Source organism: Myodes glareolus, chromosome 9 (assembly GCF_982192425.1).
Source record: "Myodes glareolus chromosome 9, mMyoGla1.1, whole genome shotgun sequence".
Lineage (NCBI taxonomy): Eukaryota > Metazoa > Chordata > Mammalia > Rodentia > Cricetidae > Myodes > Myodes glareolus.
In genome coordinates, this window is record NC_142034.1 from 24,921,982 (window position 1) to 24,942,985 (window position 21,004).

Genomic DNA, 21,004 nt, shown 5'->3' on the forward strand with positions numbered 1-21,004 from the left:
TCCCCCCTCCTGGAGTACTCCCCACACTCCTGTTCTGCTGGGTTCACTCTGGCCATTCTGATGACATTTAGCTCTTTGCCTCTTACCTGCTGCTCCCCTGGGGCCAGAGAATCCTTTCCTGTGTGGCCCCAGTGGAAAATGCCCCTCCCCACAAAGCCTCCGGACAGGTAGCTGATGACCAGGAGCCAGGGTCCAGGAGAGCTGTATCGCCTACCACAGGTCTCTTCCCAGACCCACTGAAGGAAGACACGGCTGGGAGAAGATAGAAAAGTGCGAAGACTGCCTTGTATTGCCTGCCAGGCCACCTGATGGAGGGTTTATCCAGGCTCTGCGCACTGTGCAACGTCCTAGTTGCTAGCATTTTACACTTCAGATGTGGCAGCTGTACACACTGGGCTAGACTGTGCCTAGCTGGGCTGAGCTCACTGGCTGCCTTGAAGGCTCCTTCCCATAGCCAGACACCAGGAACTTGAATGAGCCCACCAACAGACCCTGAGTACCCTGGGTAGGAGGGAGGAAGATGCTTAACGGGGAACAGAGTGAGGGGTCTCAGAATGCAGGGAACACCGGCCTTGCATGCGGCCAGCCTTGCGAGCCACCATATCCTAGGGCGTCACTGGTGGAAAGCACTGGAGGGCGGGGCCACATCCTCAAGGCGGAGGCAGGACTGATGAAGAGCCAGCATCCTTTGGTTTCTGGGTCAGTCCTCCTCTTTGAGGCGTACCTGGGCTCACTGTGGGGGACCAGACAGGACACACACTGAAGTTACTTTTAGAGCCAAAGAGGAAGCCCAGTCGCAGGTAAAAATTAGATTTTTATTTGCGTCACCAGGATAAAGATTCCCTTTGTGGTTCAAGTCAATGTTCAGATTCATAACAGGCCAGAAAGAACTGATCCTGAGCACAAGGCCAGGAGGAAGGGGACCAAACAGACCAGAGAAAGATGACAACTCCATATAAAGGATGAGTGGGCGGCTTCACACACACACACACACACACACCACACGCGTGCACGCACTCACACACACAGATGAAATGTTGGACAGAGGCGAATTTCACAGGGTCACTTCTGTTTCCTTTTAAATACAGGCTTTGCAGGGTGGTACTTTTTATCTTGTGTCCAGCTATTAACAAAGAAAATGTTCCCTGGAGGAACGTGAGGATGGAAAACAGGAAGCGGTGTGGGGAGAGTTCACGCCCCTCACCACGGGGCTTCTTGCATTGCAGGATTGGCCCACAAAAGTTAAGTTCACAGTCTAGCCAAGGTGCCTTTCTTTTCCTGGGTTTTGATTGGCTGAAAGACCTTTCTGAAGGAAGAGACACGGGTTTGGGGATCCTGTGCTCTTCTAGGGGTGGATGCTTCTGGAAAAAGAATATGGACTCCAGCTGGGGCCCTCAGCACCAATAGATAGTTCCTCTTCCCTCTGCGGGTGTGTGAGAGTCTCCCCATTTCTAGGGCAATAGAAGAGCAGCTAGCTTTCATGTTGGGAAGGAGGCTCAGCTGACTGGAACCAGGCTTGGGGAACCCCCAAACACAGGCCCTTCGAGAGCGAGTCCCTGACCTCTGGTCCCTGGAACCGCATTGTGCTTTGAGATCAAGAAGAAATGGAATGGACTGGCTGACCCCTCCCTGGGGTTCCTGGTGCTTCGACAGGACTCTCCCCATGCTTGGGGTCACCCAGGTTAGGGTCAGAAGGAAAGGTGACCAGGAAAGAGGGTGGTCACTAGCTCATCTAGCAAGCCCTCGCAGGTTGTCCTGACCACGACATCGCTGACCTGACCAGTGCCTTCAGGTTCAAACCTCATCTGTAGCAGGGTCTGTGTGCAAAGGGGCCTGATATGAGACTCAGAGTGAAGACGGGAGTCAGGAGACCCAGGAGAGATGAATGAAGCCACATGAGGACTGTCCCAGGCCCCAGGAGCAAAGGAGGAACCTGAGTTTAGCACCAGTCCAGAGATGGTGCTGCCTGCCAGTCGTGGAGCCCTGGACTCTCCCCCTGGCTCCAAGGACAGGAGAACCTCGAGGGAGGTGCCACAGTGTGGGTGACTTGGTCCTACTGTACTCTGTAGCCTCAGACACAAGGACAGGAAAGCCTTCCCCCACCTCCCCAGTGAGTGAGAGAAAGGAAGGGGCCTCCCGTGTGGCCGGGAGACTGTTTTCACTTTCTGGCTTCGCAGAGCTACAAGCTACAAGCCCAGCCGTGTTCAGGGATGGAAGGCCACAGGAGACCCAGGGACCTCTTCCCAGGGGAGCAGGAAGGAACAGCTCGGTTAACTCAAGTCCCAAAGGCATCCCTTGCCCTAGCCTTCACAGCAGGCTCGAGGCCAGGGAGATAAAGAGAGTTCCTGGAGACTGGGGGAGGTGGGAAGCAAATAGGCCTGAGGAGAACACCCTGTTCCCTCCTTCCTGCTGCTGCCCCTAGAACTAAGGCAAGAACTTGACCCAAGCTGTGCTTCCTGAGGAGCTCTTTGGCCACCCTAGGTTTGTGTGGGCAGGACAGCACACTCAGTGTGTGAAGGAACACACACAGGGTCAGGAGGGAGGACTAGCCGAAAGGTAAACTCACCACATTGGTTCCAACATAAATGAGGCCTAATACCTACCCCCCGGGAATATGCAGAACCCCATCTGGAGGTATGAGGAATATGGGGCTCATCCCGACCCTAGGATGTAGGGTGCCAAGGAAGCTAGGCCAGGGGTTTTGAAGGGCCTAAGGCAGGAAGTGAAGCTGGAAGCTAACCAATCCACCCCTCCCCCACACAGGGTCTCACCACATAGCTCAGGTTGTCCTGGAACTCACGATGTAGACCAGGCTGGCCTTGAATTCAGAGATCTGGCTGTCTCTGTCCTCCAAGTGCTGGGACTAAAGCTGTATGCCACTATGCCTGCCTAGCCTATCCGGATCTCTTTAATGGGTCTCCCATTTCAGCCCAGCCCTGTGAGCCCACCCTCCCCAGAACAATCCTGCCCTCTCCAGAGTGCCCAGCCTATTCCATCCAGAGAGAAAAAAATCAGTCAGTTGGTCCAAGGGAAAATCTGCCGGAGGAAGGAGCCCGAGACAAAGTGGCAGAACAAGGCTTGGGTTGGCAAAAGAAGCTGGAAGGAGGGGTGGGAATGAGGAAGCAGTCGCATGTCTTAAGACAGAGACACTGAAGGGAGGGTGGGTCAGGCTCCAGGACAGATGTGATGCCATGGAATGCATTGAAGACAGAGGGTGGGGTAGCACAGGCAGGGCTCAGATGGCCTCCACGTAGTTGGCTGGCAGCATCCCTGTGTCGCCGGTGCGCTCCACGGTCCCATACATCCAGCCGTCATCAATCTGCTGCACATTGACGATGGTGTCCCCATCCTGGAAGGAGACCTCGTCCTCATCGGCAGCACTGTAGTCATACACAGCTCGGTACCGTTTCTGGGGAGTACAGTCAACAGTCAGCCTGGGGATTGGATGGGGGCTCCCTCATACCCAGACCTTCACCAGAGCCAGGTAAGTGCTCGACCAAGTGGCTCCCAGACCTCGTGCCTCTCTCTATCCCTCAGGGACCTCAGGTAGTGGTGGTACACACCTTTAATCCCAGCAATTGGGAGGCAGGGGCAGGCGGATCTCTGTGAGTCTGAGTCTACAGAGCAAGTTTCAGGGCAGCTAAAGTTACACAGAGAAACCCTGTCTCCAAAATACCAAAATCAAATAAAATGTGATATGCCACACTGGACGTGGTAACAGAATTTTTAATCTCAGTATTCAAGAGACTGAGACAGAAGGATCCTGAATTCAAGGCCAGCCTGGGCTACATAGCGGTCTGAAATAAAACCCCTGGTATGTTCAGGTCTTGGGTTTGATTCTCAACACCACAAAACAAAAAGGGGTACAGGTGGTCACTATTATTCGAAGCGTTTTCAGTAGCAATGTTTTCTTTTCGAAACCATTATTAGTCTGACTTCGGTCTCAAGTAGGGGACAAAAGCATCTCAGAGATTGTGCCTTCCAAACATCACGACATGCCAACAGATCCTGTCCGTCTATTGACCGTGTCCTTCTCTCCAGCCGAGCTGCCTATTACAGCCTGTGGCAATGCTTCAACACACCAGCCCCCTCAGGCTGCTACCGCATCTTTCCCCACACAGGCACCAGGGAGAACTTTTTTTTTTCTGCCTTTAAAAAACAAAAACAAAACAAAACAAAAAAACCCAAACATGCCTTTAATTTAATTCCAGCACTCGGGAGGCAGAGGCAGGAGGATCTCTGTGAGTTCGAGACCGGGCTGGTCTACCAAGGGAGTGCCAGGACAGTCAGGGATACACAGAGAAACCCTGTCTCGAAAAAACCAAAACCAAAACCAAACAAAAATCCTCCCAGAAAACCAAAATTTTGAAATAATACCTAGCTATGTAACCAGGCTAGCCTTGAACTTGCAGTAAGGCTCCTGCCTCATACTTCCAAGTGCTGAGATTACACCCCTATCCAACCACCAGGGTGATTTTCATGAAGCAAGAGTCAAGCACACGGGTCACAAAGGCTTCCAAGTCCCCAAAGGGCCTGACCTCATCTGCTTCCTTTTCCCTGTCTCCAGGAACCTGGACCTTCCCAAAGGATACTGGACCTTTCAAGGATGCTCTGCCACAGGGCCTTTGTACCTGCTGCTCCCCTGTACCATCTCCTTTCTTGCTCTAATAAGGACTGTCAGGAAATGCTACAGCTTGACTCTGCTGTTCGAGAGCCCTTGCCATGCTGTGTGCAAGCCACTCCGTATCTGAGCCTTCACTCAGCCTCTTGGTGCCACCTATTCTAGGCTAGTTTATTTGGCTTCCACCCTGACATGAACTGCTTTGAATGCCCAAGCGCCCAGCAGGGAGATCAGCCTAGAGCACCCTAGAGGGAGGTACCCTAGACCATCAGGGCGAGCAAGTTCACACCAGGACTGCCAGCTCCTTACTGTTGCTCATTTTCTCATCCAGAAAAAAACCGATGGGTCCTACGATAGGCCTGGCTCAAGAGGGCAGCACAAGGTGACTACTGCCCACGCGGGGACACAAAAGCTGCAAATACATTATTGTTTTCTGGGGGAAAGGGACACGGTACTGGGAACAGAACCCCAACTTGCATGCTGGGCAAGTGCTCTACACTTTTATCCTGTGTGTGTGTGTGTGTGTGTGTGTGTGTGTGTCTGTGTGTGTGTATGTCTGTGTGTGTCTGTGTGTGTCTGTGTGTCTGTGTGTCTGTGTGTGTCTGTGTCTGTGTGCGCGCAAGAGAGCCCACACACAGGTGCATATAGCTGTGATGAACTCTCTTACCCCAGGGTCTCTCCAGTCCAGACAGATACTCACCCCGCCGCCACCTGGGGCACTACGCGGTATGGAGACAGGGGTGCAGCCTCCGTAGGACTGAGTCAGCTGCTGCTGCTGGGGCTGCTGGTAAGCTAGAAGATGGAAGAGAGGACTCAGGAATTCTATGTCTTCCCAAGCCCTAGGAAGCCAAAGGCATGACTTTTCAATCCCACACCAGCCTTGTTCAGCAACCCTCCACGAAGGCTTAATGGCTAGGCGTGCACATTCATTAGGGTCTTGGACCTTCACGAGAGCTGTACGCCCCTCATACTGGGACCACCTTCCCAGATCCCCTGCACTCACACCCTTAGCAGAGACAGCAATGCGATTCTGGGGAACAGTTCTACAGGCACAGATGCCTGTGTGGGTGCAGCCACTTTCTCACTGCCCCACTCCCCTGCCCAGACCACCCTCAAGCCTGCCCGGGTCCCAGGCTAACACTCACCTGGGGCATTGGTTGGGATGTGATGTGGCTGTTGCTGTTCCGCAGGCCTCCGGTAGCTGCTGCTGTCCTGGGGTTCTCTGCGCTCTGACTCCACCCCTTCACCTCCACTGGGTCCCATGCGGCTCTTTTCAAACTCCTCATGGTATTTGATCTGCAGTGCAGAAGGAAGGGATGAAGGGCTCCATTGCAAGCCAACCAGTCCTCTCCCATTGGGTATGCTACCTATCATCCTAGCAACTGAGGCAGGAGGGAGGAGCTGGGAACTAAAGGCAGGTCTGAGCAGCAGAGTGAGACCCTTACACACACACACACACACACACACACACACACACACACACACACACAGAATGTAAGAGACTTCAGGAGAGCTACAGACAGACAGTGCCAGCTGTCTAAGTAACCAAGTAACTTAACCACAAGCCTCAACTAACCTTTCTTGTTTTTCTTCCTTCCTTTCTCTCTCTCTCTTTCTCTTTCTCTCTCTCTTCTTTCTTTCTTTCTTTCTTTCTTTCTTTCTGTCTTTCTTTCTTTCTTTCTTCCTTTTGAGACAAGGTTTCATCACATAAACCAGGCTGCCCTTGAACTCAGCAGATGTTCACCTGCTTCCTGGCTTAGCTAAACCTCCTTAAAATGGATCGCGGATGTGTATGCAACAAGTTACTACAGGGGCAATGAGATAAGAGCCAAGTTCATGCAAGGACCGGCTTTGTGTCTTGAGGGCTGGTTTTATAATTCAGTTGATGGGGTGCTTGGTCTATTACAGCATGCACAAAGCCCCACATTCTGCACCAAATCAGCCATGGTCTATACCTTTAACAGCCGCACATGGCAGGCAGAGACAGGTGGATCTGAGTTCGAGGCCAGCCTGGTCTACATAGCCAGTTCCGGGATAACGAAGACTGCACAGTGAGACCCGATCTCAAAACGAGCAAAAGTTCAAGACTGTCCTTGGCTACACAGAAAGAGCAAGAAGGCGAGGGAGGAGGGAGCGTGTGGTAGGGGCTGAACCTTTCTAGCTCCCGCTATGGTCAATCCTAACCACCGGAGTCACGTCTTTGGTTCTCCCTATGGTCAAGCCCTGTGACACATGCTGGGTTACTATCACAGCCTGCTCATTTTACAGGATCAGAATGTGACACAATTGTGCCAGCCCCTGTGCTTGACAAAAGACCAGCAGAATAGTCCCTGGAGCGATGTTAGCCAATCCTCACAGGGCACATACTCCTTTAAGGATAACACAGAAACAGCACTGCACTGAGAGAGTGTATCCTGGAAAAGGTGCACATGCAAAACTATCGACACGGCAGGCGGGTCTCTCGGGGGACACACCCTCACCTCCCCGCTCTCCCACAGAGGGAACTGGTGGGGAGAGCAAGCAAGGGGACAGGAGAAGGCCCAGGGTTGGAGTTGAAGGAACGAGAGGCAGAGACAAGCTGCTCCTCATCCTGGGAGAAGAGTGTGGTGACTGTGGTACCGTAGAGAGGCCTCAGGCCCTGCCTAGGAGGCTATTCCTTGCTTGTTTACCAGGACCCTGCCCTGCCCTCTCCTGACTCTGGAAAATGACAGTGGAAAGGAGTAAGGGAGCTGGGCAAAGCCTATTTATTTTCTTAGAACAGAAAAGAAAGAAGTGGGGCTGGAGGGATGGCTCAGAGGTTAAGATCACCGACTGCTCTTCCAGAGGTTCTGAGCTCAGTTTCCAGCAACCACATGGTGGCTCACAACCATGTGTAATGAGATCCGGTGCCCTCATTCTGGCCTGCAGGCAGAACATTGTATACATAATAAATTAACCTTTAAAAAAGAAAAAAGAAAAGGAAGAAGCGGAGCCCTGGCTCTGGAGTCCTGGTGAGGGCTGTAACCATCCACTCCCCACGCGTTCTCTGCTGCCCCCTCCTAACATTCTCTGTGCACGGAGCTGTGGCCAACTGGGGTCACCTGGATCACTACCACTGGCTAAATATAATGGTTATTACTGTAGCCCGGGCTGGCCAGGGCAGCAGCTGGCATGGAGTGTGGGAGGAGTGTCAGCTAGATGCAGGGAGCTGCTCACTCTCAGAGTTTGGGTGGAGACTAAGTTCTCTCCCTTTCACGCCCAGATGGTGAGACAGGATGGGATTGGATTCAAACTCCACAGGGTAAACCCCTAACACCACCTGGAAGGGCACCCAGGCGTGAGGCATGCACAGACGCAGGGTAAAGGGGGAAATCCCTTCAGCTCCAGTTCCTTATTGCTCCATGGCCAAGGAGGAAACAGGGCATCTAAAGCCCTGGGTTCCAGCTGGTGGTTGCAGAGCAGGTGGCCCTGCATGAAGGCCTTTCCCTGAGCGGGGCTCCATGTTATCAATGGGGTGAAAGGGAGCTTTAAAAATGTGTGTGGGAGCCGGGCAGTGGTGGTGCACGCCTTTAGTCCCAGCACTCACAGAGGCAGGCGGATCTCTGTGAGTTCGACGCCAGCCTGGTCTACAGAGCAAGTTCCAGGACAGCCAGGGGGCTGTTACACAGAGGAAACTCTGTCTTGAAAAAAAAAATCAAAAAAAATAATAAATCAAAAAAAAAAAAAAAAGGAAAGAAAGAAAGAAAAAGAAAAGAAAAACGCATGTGGGGCCCACAGCTCCTCCGCCACAACAAGGGCTCTTGGGGAACACAGGGCCCCATCACTGTCCTATAGGCTCAAAGGGTGGTAGGCCCCGCCCATAACTCATTCTTGAAAGACAGGCAACCTGCACTGTTTACTACTGCCCCGCATCCTCATTCATAAGTGAGGCAGCAGTACCACCTACTCCCATGTAGTCCTGGGGATGCCCATCAGTTCCTAAGGCAGGTGTGTGGGCACCTGTATTTCCACATTAGCTCCACCCACCGTACTCCTCAGAAGTCATTTCGTGCTGCTAGGCATGGTGATGTATGCTTACAAACCTAACGCTCAGGAGGTGAAAGCAGGAGGATGCCACTTTGAAGGCCAGTCTGGTCTTTTTTTAAAAAAAAAAAAAAAAAAATGGAAGTTACTATATGTGGGAAGATGTGTATAAGATTAGATCCCAAAGGCTCAGGCATCTTACAGTAGCAGCCTGAGCACAAGACGTCTTCATCCTCCTTGACTCACAGACGCCATTTGCCACTGTCAATAAATATTGGCAAATCAGGCAATGGTGGCAATGGAGGCAGAGGCAGGTGAATCTCCGTGAGACCAGCCTGGTCTACAGAGCGAGTTCCAGGACAGTCAGGGCTACACAGAGAGATCCTGTCTTGAAAAAGCGAAAGACAAAACAAAACAAAACAAAACAAAAATACTGACAACCTTAACGTCTGCACAGCTCTTCACACCAAGGTCATAAAAGCATCCCACGCTTTATCTCTCTGGCCCGGACAACAGTCACCCTAAACTATAAGCAGGGGCCTGGCTTTTCAAGGTGTTCTCTGACCTCCACAACACACAAGCTAAGTAAGCGATAATTCAAGACGGAGACACACTTTCATTTCCATTTCAGAGAGGAGGGGGAGGGAGGAGGGCTTGGAGATCTCCATGACGGGATCTCACTGGGACAGCGGACACTGGGGACAAAGTCCCAGGTAGACAGACAGGACTTTGCCTGAGAACAAGCGCGGGGTGGAGTTGACTACACGCCTAGCCACCATCCTCTCTTCTGCCCAAACACTGAGGGTGCCTCCAGCCCCCTCAAAATGGGGAATGATCACAGGATCACCCTCTCCTTGGGAGGACCTAGATCTGCAAACAAGGAGGGGAAGAATGGGGCACAATGGCTGAAAAGCGGGCCCTGCTCGCTCAGGCTGGCCACTACCTTCCACTTCCTTTCCGGCAAAACAGGGAAGCTGCGTGACTGCTCCTGGCCCACCTAGAAGTTTCTTAAGCAAACAGACAAAGCAGCATCCTCCAGAGGGGCCTCCGACCATAATCACGCGTGACTCTGATCCTTTTGCTTTCCCCTAACTTTATTAGTTCATGTGTGTGAGTGTTTGTCACATGCCACATGCTTGGTGCCTTCAGAGGTCAGAAGAGGGCATTGGATCCCCTGCAACTGGAGTTACAGGTGGTTGTGAGCCAGCATGTGGGTGCTGGGAACCAAATTAGATTCTCGGCAAGAGCAATAAATGTTCCCCAAAGTTCTGATCCTTTTTTTTTTTTTTTTTTGCGGGGGGGGGGGTAGCCCTGACTGTCCTGGAACTCACTCTATAGACCAGACTGGCCTCAAACACAGAGAAAGAGCAAATGAGGGCAGGCAAGGTCCAGGGCTTCTAGGGAAGGAAGCCAGTCATCTACTGTCCCATGAGGTCTCCACGCACGTGGGTTTAGTGACTAGCACTGAACGACTCTCATTGGACAAGCCCTTGGTGTGACTAGGTAGGGTCCCCTCCAAGGCTCGCTGGCTTATGTTCTGCTTTCTGAAGCACCTGCTTCCTGGCTGCGGTGGAAAAGTCTGACTGGCAGCATGTCTGTCCCCACATGACGCTGCGTCATGGTTTAGCCAGTAACATCACGCTGTAAATGGACTAATCGGCTTGCTCTCCTAAGCTTGCCCTTTTGAGAGGGAGGCGGGATGCAGTTCTACATTGTGCCCTATACATTACTCCTTTACTTTTCTCCCCTAGCCCAAGAATAGCATTTCACTACTGTCTTCATTCCATAGCTGGGGAAACCAAGGCTGAAGAGACAGGGAAGTTAAACACGCCACAACAGAACCTACTACTAACCTAAGAGCCTTAGTTCTGTACCACCATGTAATATGGCTTCCAATCAGAGACTCATGTCCCACCCCACCTGAGACAGGGTTTCTATGTGTAGCCTTGGCTGCCCTGGAATTTACTCTGTATGCCAGGCTGGCCTCAAACTCAGAGACCCATCCACCTCTGCTTCCTGAGTGCTAGGATTAAAAGCATGCACCATCACCACCTGGCTTTTTTCTTTTTCTTTAAGTGGCACTGAAGATCTGGCCCAAGAGCTCATGCATGGAAGGCAAGTGTCCTACCATGGCTTACACGCCTAGCCCTTGATTTGCACTGTGGGAGAAGGAGCTGTTTGCTGTGCCTGTGACGGTGTGGCTCGGCTCCCAAAGGGAAAAAAGACAAAATCGGGGCTGGAGGTACAGGCGTGTGAACAAGGGAAACAAGGCTCCCAAAAAAGGCTTCAGCAAAAAGCCATTTCTCATTCATTAAAGTCCTCAGCAATGGAGAGATGGCTCAGGGGTTAGGAGCACTGACTGTTTTCCAGAGGACTTGGGTTTAATTCCCAGCACCCACATGGCAGCTCACAACTGTCTGTAACTCTAAGATATGACACCCTTACACAGACATATAGGCAAGAAAAACACCAATGCACATAAAATAAGAATAAATAAACTATTTTTTTTTTGGTCCTGTGGAGCCGACACAGGACCTCCAAAAATTGATTAGGATCTTGTTTATTAATACAAATTTATAATAAACTATTTTTTTAAAATATGTATTCATTTATTATGCATACAATATCGGCCTACATGTGTGCCTGCAGGCCAGAGAGGGCACCAGATCTCACCACAGATGGTTGTGAGCCACCATATGGTTGCTGGGAATTGAACTCAGGACCTTTGGAAGAGCAGGCAATGCTCTTAACCACTGAGCCATCTCTCCAGCCCCCTAATAAACTATTTTTTAAAATTAATAAAGTCCTGGGCAATCTGGAGCAAACATGTATGTGAACTTTAAGCTTCTGTACACAGCACAGGGCCAGGGCACACGTCCAGGAAGACAGAATCGTAAGAGATACACAGCTCCCTCCCTCCTCTCCCCCTCTCTCCTGGAGATCCACTCCTGGCCTCATATAATGCTAACTCCACAGTCTGCCGCAGAGCGGACCACCTTTTCTCAGTGCCGAGAAACACTGACAGCTCTGAACACTGACAGCTCATCACTGAGCGTGCACTTGGCATGCCCCCGGCAGTCACGTGACTACTCTTACTTTTACAGAGGAGTAAACTAAAACTCAGAGGGGTCCAGCAACTGTGAACGGGCAAGACGGGAGCCCTCACGCCAGCCGGCATGCCCACGTCTCCCTCACCCTCTCGCCTTACACAGCAAATATCACCATCCCGGGAGAACAGGCGCTTGGTTTTCAACCGCCCCACCTATAGGACAGTCTGACCTTTGGGAACCTGTCATTAGGTGCTAATCTGGGAAGGGACAAGCCACACACAGGGATGTCATTTTCGAACCACACTACAGGGTGGCTCTGAACGGCAGCCTTCCCAGAGTTCTGCTGGAGGTTGGCACAACTTAGTCACAGTTCTGCCTGTGGTTTAAAGTTCCCTCAGGGTTCTGGGACACAGCCAGGCCTGGCGTTCTCTGACTGAGGGGCTGGTGAAACCTTTTGAGCTGAAGTGACAACTCTCTCTCAGTAAGGCTCACAGTAAGCCAGGGGTTGTGTTTACAATGGTGAATCTCCGGCTCCAGGCCAGGGGTGCCAAACCAGAATGCTGGGGGAACAGAGAGCCTGCATTTTCACCAAGTGCCCTATGATGGCCGGGGACCCTTTGTGCGTATATGGAGGAAACTGAACCCACAGGTCTTTGTGCATGCTAAGCGCTCTACCACCGAGCTACAGCCCAGCTGACTGTGGGGGGCTCTGACAGAGACAGACTTTAAGCAAAGGCTTCTAGAGGCGCAGGCTCTGTCTGGCTGCTCTGAAAGCCCACGTCAGGTTCAAGGTCCCTCCCCCAGTTCAGAACCAGGACAATCAGCTAATTGCAGCCCTGAGGTGGCTGATAAGATGCTATCTAGCTCCAGTGTGGATATCTTGGACACAGCCAGGTTTTTGTTACCAGAGCTTCTCAGGCATTAATGTGTCCAATGTTCGCTAACAGGGTGCAGGAGGGCAGGTGAAACAGACTGGGTGTCAGAAACCTCCCAGCACGGGATGCAGGGCAGACCAGGGCTTCACTTGTCTCAGCTGAGTCTCCAAACTCACAGGGTTACATCAACGAAAGAACGCCCCAGAAGTTGGCAGCATCGCTTGGAGGTATCTCAGGACACAAAGCTGCAGTCCAGCCCTGTGAGCCATTCCACGCTTCCCCAATCACCCAAGACCACACCACTTCCCTTCTTCCCATCTAGGGAGAGCTCCCTGACACACCCTTTGGCCCTTTGTGTGGTCTGAGCCAGAAAGGAAACTCCAGGGCATGTGGGTCGGGCCCAGGTTGGAAGAGGGCAACTGTAAGAGGGCTTCTTGGGGGCCAGATGGGGCCTGAAACAATCTGGGGCTCACCCTCCAGCCCAGGAGAAGCAGGTCATGTCCTCAGGCCGTTCATTTTAGACTTCAGCTCAACAACCGGTGGTAAAACTCACTTTTGGTTAGACTGTCCTTGGCGTTTTTTTATGAAACAAGAACAGAAAGTATCTGAATGAGCACTCCAAGTACAAAGCACTTATTCATGACAGTGGTTTCCTTTTTTCCTCTTTTTGGTGCTGAAGAGGGCACTCTGAGCCCGGTGCATGCTGGGTGAATATTTTACCGCGAAACTACATCCTCAGTCCTCCTTCAGAAAGTTTTCTTTGTTTCATACAGGATGATGGTATAGCTTCAGCCTCTTGATCTTTGCCTCAACCTCCAGAGAGGCTTTCAATCCATGACTCTCCTACCTCAGCCTCCCAAGAGTGGGGATTACAGGCATGCACCACTAAACAAAGGAAATGTTTTTTTTTCTAGACAGAGGGCAGAATTTGAAAGCTATTACCCTGGGCAGAGGTGGTTCCGTCTCGGCCCTGTGTTTATGGAATCTACCTGACCCTCCACTATAGCTCACCAGGGGGTACAGCCCAGCTAGCCTATGAGGGTGGCAGGATGGAGAGGGATGTGGAGCCTAGAGAGGGGAGCTTAGACGGGCCATCTGAATCTGGATCCTATCCACCCATCCTCAGACCCTCAACCCAGAGTGACAGAGGTATCTGGTGGACCCTTTCCTGGACAACGGCCTGCCTCGTCCTTCATTTATAGGAGTCTTGCTGCAGCTGACTGGCATGTTCTAGAGTTCTGTGCCCAGGCACGTGCCCATGCTCTGTGATGTCACTCACAGCAGCACCCGACTCCCACACACACCAAGTCAGGCCCCTGCAAGCCCAGAGCCACCCCAGCTGCTAGTCTGTGGCTATACAAAGGAGGAAACTGAGGCCCGTTCTCTAGCCCCAGAGGCTCTGAGGGACCACACAGAGATTGTCACTACACAACCCACTCTCCACACCCGCCCATCTAACAGCTGACACCCAACAGACACCGGTGACCAGCCCCAGCTCCGGCCTGAAAAGGCCTGGAGGGGGGTGTAGGGCCGGCGGGCAGCGCCAGCTGGGTTTTCACACAGGAAGGAAGAGCAAGCTGAGGTGGGAGGCTGGTGAGGGAGGGCGGAAATGACTGCAGTGTTAGCACCAGAGGCAGACAGGAGGCTCAACCCCCCAACCCCAGCTTTGATCCTGGTGCTAAAGCAAACATCTGATCTGCACTCTGATCCCCACCATGCCCAGGCAGTGAGGGGAGCCTGCTCTAGAGAGCGGGAGATAACACACACACACACACACACACACATACACACGCACGCACGCACGCACGCTCGCACAAACACACAGGCACGCTAAAAGGCCAGTCTCTTTAAGGAGGAAATGCCAGTTGGGCAGAATGCCTAGCAAAGAGGGGGAGCAAAGAAAAGGCACTTGGGAGCCTGCACTTCTCCCTTCCCTCTATTCAAACCACCACCGCACAGGCCCTCCTGGGGAGCAGATGAGAGAGCTTGGGTAACAAGGGGCAGAAGCTCACATTGCTGATCTGGTCCTGGGTCTTCTTGATTCTCTGCAGCTCGGGTGTGTCTGCCACCACGCTGAAGCCTTTGCCCTTGTTCTTCTCAAACTCCTCCTTGTAGCGCACCTGGAGGCCAAGAAGGAAGAGAAAAGCCTGGGGTCAGGCGGAATGCGAGGCTAGGCAATGCCCAGCCTGAGGCAGAAACCTCCATAGAAAGCAGAAGCCTGAGTCAGAAATGGTCGGAGAAGTAAGAAGTAAGAAGCAACTATCTAGAATGCCCATAAAAAACTTCTTGGGGCCTGAGAGATGGCTCGTTCGTTATGAGTACTATCAGCTCTTCCAGTGAGCACTTAGAACACAAAATAAATATGGAGGCATTTCTGCTCTAAGTCTTGACATCAGAACATGGTGACACCAGAAAACATCTAGGCATGGTGGTCCATGCCTTTAATCCCAGCACTTGAGGGTCAGAGGAGGGAGATCTCTGTGAGTTTAAGGCCAGTCTAGTCAACATAGTGAGCTTCAGAACAGCCAGGGCTACATAAGGGGGACCCTGTCTTACCGGACAGTCCAGCACTCGGGAGGCAGAGGCAGGTGGATCTCTGAGTTTGAGGCCAGTCTGGTCTACAGAGAAAATTCCAGGACAGGCTCCAAAAAACAAGGAAAAAAACCACACACACACACACAAACAAACCCACAAGTCTGCAAAAATGAACTCCGGGCAGCTTGGGAGACTCGGGTCTCCAGGGTACCTCAGTGCACACAAACCGTGAATTCTAGTGACAAGGGACCCTTTCTAATGAACGGATTTCCCACCAGAATCTCATGCCTCTGCGTGGCTATGACCTTGGTGACTTTGGTGACCCCTGAGTGTCAGACATCCTGGTTGACCTGGCTAAGTATAATTGAGGCCATGAGCAGCTGTCCTTTTTCCAGCAGGGGACATGGTGGCTTGTTCTGCAATGGGCTTGGATAGGACTTGCAACCTACTTATACCAACTCTGTTCACTGTGAGTGGATATCCAAATAGCTGTGGATCTACTCACTGTGAGTGGATGGATATCCAGATAGCCGTGGATCTACTCACTGTGAGTGGATGGATATCCAAATAGCCGTGGATCTACTCACTGTGAGTGGGTGGATATCCAAATAGCCGTGGATCTACTCACTGTGAGTGGATGGATATCCAAATAGCCGTGGATCTACTCACTGTGAGTGGATATCCAGATATGCGTGGTATCAAGAGCTAGAAAGCTAGATTCATTCACTGGGAGTTACTCACTTTTCCTAAAGTGTGGCATGTGACCAATAAACCATTCGTTCAAAATAGACACCAGACTGTCTCTTGGGTACATGTAACCCACGTGGTGGCTCACAATCATCTGTAACTCCAGCTCCAGGGGCTCCGGGGCCCTCTTCTACTCTGAAGGTACAGGGCACATACATATTACACAGTAGGCAGGCAAAACACCCAGACACATAAAATAATATCTTTTTGTTTGTTTTTGTTTTAGAAACAGGGTTTCTCTGTATAGCCCTAGCTGTCCTGGAACTCACTCTATAGACCAGGCTGGCCTCCAGAGAGCTGGATTAAAGGTGTGTTCCACCACTACCCAATAATACACACACACACACACACACATGTTTTATAAAAAAGGTCATGTCTCGCTGGGCAATAGTAGCGCACGCCATTAATCCCAGCACTTGGGAGGCAGAGGTAGGTGTATATCTATGAGTTCGAGGCCAAGACAGGCTCCAAAGCTACAGAGAGAAACCCTGTCTCGAAACACACACACACACACAAAGTCACTTCTCCAGCCTGAAGTCACAAGACTTAGTAGCAAATGTCCTAGGTTCCAGGACACCTGACTCCTAACCTTCTACCCCTCTTGCCTAGAGCTATAAGAAAGTCCTTGCCAGATCTGAGGATTCAGCAGCCTACAACCCAGCCACAATGCGGCGGAACCCACCAAGAGTGTGAGGGAGTTTTTCAGCAACCAACTAGGCAAGGGTTGTACCAAAGGACAAAACCACTCATTGCCCAGGAGAGTGGTGACCCCATCACCGAGTCTTTGAAAAGACCGAACAACTTCCTGGAGTCTGACAAAATGGAGAAAACTACAGGCCAGAGAGACAGCTGCACAGGCAGAACCGCAGATCAGGGGTACGAGCTCTGGGGAGAGCACCACGCCACTGCTGCCCCTTCTCTTAAGAACTCTATGGAAAGCTAGAGACACTCAGGATATACTACAGAAAGGACTTCCCCGACACTGAAGGAACAGCTTGTCCTTCCCTGGGGATTTTAGAAAACAGAACAGAGGCTGGGAAGCACTTGCAGGACAGAGAACTGTTTCTTGGCTTTGAATATCCACGATTCCACCGCAGTGTCTGTTCCAGGCCGCACCAGCTGCCTGGATTTCCTCTACAGTGGCTGCACTATCCTGAAACGGGTCAGCCCAGGACATAGGGGCCAGGATGTTGGGAGTTTCCAGGAAGCCCAGGCAGCTCCCAGGCCTGGAGTCACTGGTCATACACTGAGCTGTTGCACGGAGGATTTACAGCTTGTGTACTCTGTCCGGTCCTCCACGGTCAGAGTCACAATTTTGGTGCATCCTTCCTCTTTGATGCAGATTTAAAAAAAAAAAAGAAAGTCTAAACCGGTTTGGTAGCTCAGACCTGTAATCCAACATTCAACCAGCAAGATTAGGATGTATGTAGAGACCAAAAATATCTGGTGGTTTGAGTGCAGTGAGTTCACAGAAGACAAGGAAATGAACCTGGACTGACAGGCTTGGGAGAGACGCCTGAAGCTACAGAAGAAAGGTTCAGGCCCAGGTCACCCAGATGGCTGTTAGGTGGATGCCTAACATTCACCCTCCTAGGAAGGCCTGAAATATCACATGACCACTAGAAGGCCCTTCAGAAAGAGAGATCTGGAAAAAGAAGAAAAATGGAGAGCGCAGAAACCCGGAAGGGTCCTACCTCGCCGTAGATTCCTGTAAAGAGCCATCACAGATACTGGTTAAAACATGAGAAATGTCAGGGGTGGCAATACACGCCTATAGTCACGACACTCGCAAGGTAGAGGAAGGTAAGAGTTCAAGGATGTTGGGCAGTGGTGGCACAGGATTGTAATCCCAGCACTCCAGAGGCAGAGGCAGGTGGATCTCTGTGCGTCCGAGGCCAGCCTGGTCTACAGAGCGAGTTCCAGGACAGCTAGGGCTACACAAAGAAACAGTCTGGGGAAAACAAAAAACAAAAACAAAAAAGAGTTCAAGGACAATCTAGGATGTGTGTGTAGATAGATAGGTAGATAGATAGATAGATAGATGGATGGATGGATGGATGGGTGGGTGGGTGGGTGGGTGGGTGGGTGGGTGGATGGATGGATAGATAGATAGATAGATAGATAGATAGATAGATAGATAGATAGATAGATAGATAGATAGTAGAGACATATCAAAGTCAGTTTGAAGCCAGCCTGATCTATATGAGACTCTGTCTCAAAATATGCATACACAAGCACGCATGCGTGTGCACACAGTGGGTTTGGTGACGCATTCCTGTAACATTATGAACAGAGGTAGAAGCAGGAAGATCATGAGTTTGAGGCCAGCCCAGTTTAGACAATGAGATCAGATTCTCTCTCCTTCATGTAAAAAGACAGGAGATTTTCCTGTCACTAAATATTGGCCCAGAACCAGAACCTGCTGCATAACCTTGGACTGGTGGCTTAACCTCTGAAGTCTCAGGATCCACATCTGTAAAATGGGCAATCATTGGTGGCGCCAGTGCTGAGGCAGAAGTGCTGTGTTGCACACCGCATGAGGGCAATTGTGCAGGCGCTCTGTCAACGCCAATGTGCTGACCCAAAGCCAAATCCCACTCCCTCCAGTTTCCTGGCTCTGTTCTGCAAGGGCCAGGCCCCTAATCCAGGGAACAATTACCATGGCAACACTGCGGTGACATCAGCTGGTTCCCAGGCTTAGGAATGGCTTTTCTGCCTCACTGGATCCTATCTACTTCCCCCTAACTGGGTGCCACCCAGTGTGGCTACAGGTCCCAAAGCAAGCCAGGGCCCCTCTTGAGGTTGGGATGCAGGGAAGGAAAGCTGGCTAGCCAATCTCTAAGGTCCACTTGTCCTGAAGTCTATGGCCCTACCTAAGCAGCTTCTGGCCTTAACGGAATAGAGGTGAGGAAAGTTCTGAGAGATTTCTATCGCTAAAAGGGATAGGCGGTAGGCCCTCGGGGAGACTTTCCCTTCACCCAGGCAGGAGGGCCTGCATTTGTCTCCATGGCTCACCAGCTGTGACAGGGAAGCGGTGGGGACAGAGTCTGCCAGGTCACTCAGCCCAGTTGTCAGTTTGGCTACAATAGAGCCTGAACTTTGGCCAGATGACTCCATCCCTGCTTGGTGCTGCCAGGGCCTCCCTCTCTGGAAATTCCCACAACAGCACAGGGCATGACGCCCAGACCCCGGTGTCCATGAAGCTCTACCTTTGTCACACAGGTTTGGTTACCCTCTCATTGGTCCCAGCTGAGAGCAGGCACACACCAGTGTTTGCCGGATTAATAAGCAATGAACTGAATACAGAGACATCATCCATCATGATCCAGCATAAAGAGCCAGGCCTGGTAGCACACAAGTAATCCTAGCGAGGCTTGGGCCGACTGAAAGTTCTAGGTCAGCCTAGCTACATAGCAAGTCATCTTTCTCTCAAAAAGAGGGGGGTGGGGGTGGGGGTATGTGCACACCTTTAACCCCAGACAGGGGCAAGTAGTTCTCTCTGAGTTCCAGGGTCTCTTGGGCGAGCCCGAGGCCAGCGGGGGGAGGAGGCAATGTATTAAGAATGTCTTAACGCAGAAACACTCTCTCTACCCACCACTCCTCCCTACTGCAGTGCCATGACCTCATCCTGATGTTGGACCCACACTATGTAACCTGTTCCCTTCTAACAAAAAAGATCAAGTGCATTTTGTTTACATCAGACCCACAGACGCAAAGAGCTCCTGAAAGGTTGGAGCTGGGGGTGGGGGGGTCACCGTCATTGCATCCATTTCCGCTCCCTTCAGAGAGAACAGTAAAAGGAAACATTTATCAAGCCCTGGCACCGCGCCAAGAGTGGCAAACACCTAACACATACTAACATCCCCACAGCCAACCCCAGGGGAGAAGATCCCCACTTTACACAGGGTGGCCCCGTGGTAGGGTGGTTAAATAACTAACATCCCCCCTCCCCCCAGTCACAGTTAGGGGTAGCAATTTAAGATTCAGCCTTAGGCTGCGGGCTCTGGTAAGAATGAGGTAAAGTCTCAGTACATAGCCTAGGCTTGTCAATCCTCAGTGTGTGCACCTCCAGGACTGGCTCAGACGATTAGTAGAGCATCTTTAGAAGATTCATGTACACGTGTGCATGTTCATGCTCGGGTGTGCGTGTACACGAACACGCGCGCACGCGCGCGCGCGCGCACACACACACACACACACACACATATGCATACATCCAGCACGTGTGCACACAAGTACCAAGCACAACCCCAAATGCTTCCTCACGGATACCTCTCCTCCTCCTTTGAGACAGGGTTTCTTATAGATCCAAAGTTCACCAATCAGAACAGAGTGCCAGGAATCCGCGGGTCTTGGGCTCCCAGCAGAGGGATTTTAAGCAAGAACTAACTACTCCGGCATTCTTTATCTGGGTCCCAATTACTTGAGGGGGCAAGGTCTTTACCACTGGAGTTGGGGATCGCAGAGAGGTGCTACCACACGTAGTAAGAGCGACACTCTTCGACACTCTTTGGGGTGTGCCACTTTAGTGCTGGTCTTGGGGAAGCACCCGCCACACACTTCCCTCCCCTCAAGGGCATCTCCTGAAACACTCTACAAAGGTGACAAGGAAGAAAAAAACCCAGAGAGACACTCCCAGCACTTCTGCCTGGGAGAGGGCCTGGACTCAGTCACACATACATCCTCTACCCAGCCCCACCCCAAAGCTGGGGCCTCCGTTTGGTGGGCTGCAAGTGAGAAGAGGGGGACCTGGGGACAAGTGCCAGCTTTGACAGCACCACTCCGAGTGTCATTTCTGAGCAGTTCTGGGGCTGGAGAGGTTACAGATATCCCAAACACCCAAAGTGGCACTTTGGGAACCAATATAGCCGTGAGGAAACAAAACTGAAATGGTCCTGGCAACTCCCCAAAGGAAGAAGAACCGACACACGAAGCCAGGCCAGTAAGGAGCCAGCCCTGAAAGAAGTCCATGGCACCCTGCTGGGGCAGGGCAGCAAAGGGGCAGAAGGCTCCCACTTTTCTTCCAGCCAGCCACACAAAACTCCCACTAGCTCTATCCCCACAACCCCCCAGCAGTCACAGTCCTATAGCCAAGCCAGTCATGCAGGCCTGTCCTTCTGGGCCTCACAGCAGGCCCCACCCCCAGAGTCCTCGGCAAACGGGTCTCTGTTGTC

The 21,004-nt window shown here is 51.7% G+C and overlaps 1 protein-coding gene across 1 annotated transcript in view; it reads right to left on the reverse strand.

Annotated features, from left to right (window-relative positions):
• Positions 1 to 794: 794 nt before the first annotated feature.
• Lasp1 (LIM and SH3 protein 1) overlaps positions 795 to 21,004 on the reverse strand; it is a 39,571-nt gene continuing 19,361 nt past the window's right edge. The window contains exons 4-7 of the mRNA XM_087910038.1: positions 14,561 to 14,668; positions 5,767 to 5,917; positions 5,322 to 5,413; positions 795 to 3,409 (exon numbers count right to left, since the gene is read on the reverse strand). Coding sequence (XP_087766164.1) covers positions 3,236 to 3,409; positions 5,322 to 5,413; positions 5,767 to 5,917; positions 14,561 to 14,668 — 525 coding nt within the window. The 3' untranslated portion in view covers positions 795 to 3,235. The remainder of the gene's footprint in view (positions 3,410 to 5,321; positions 5,414 to 5,766; positions 5,918 to 14,560; positions 14,669 to 21,004) is intronic.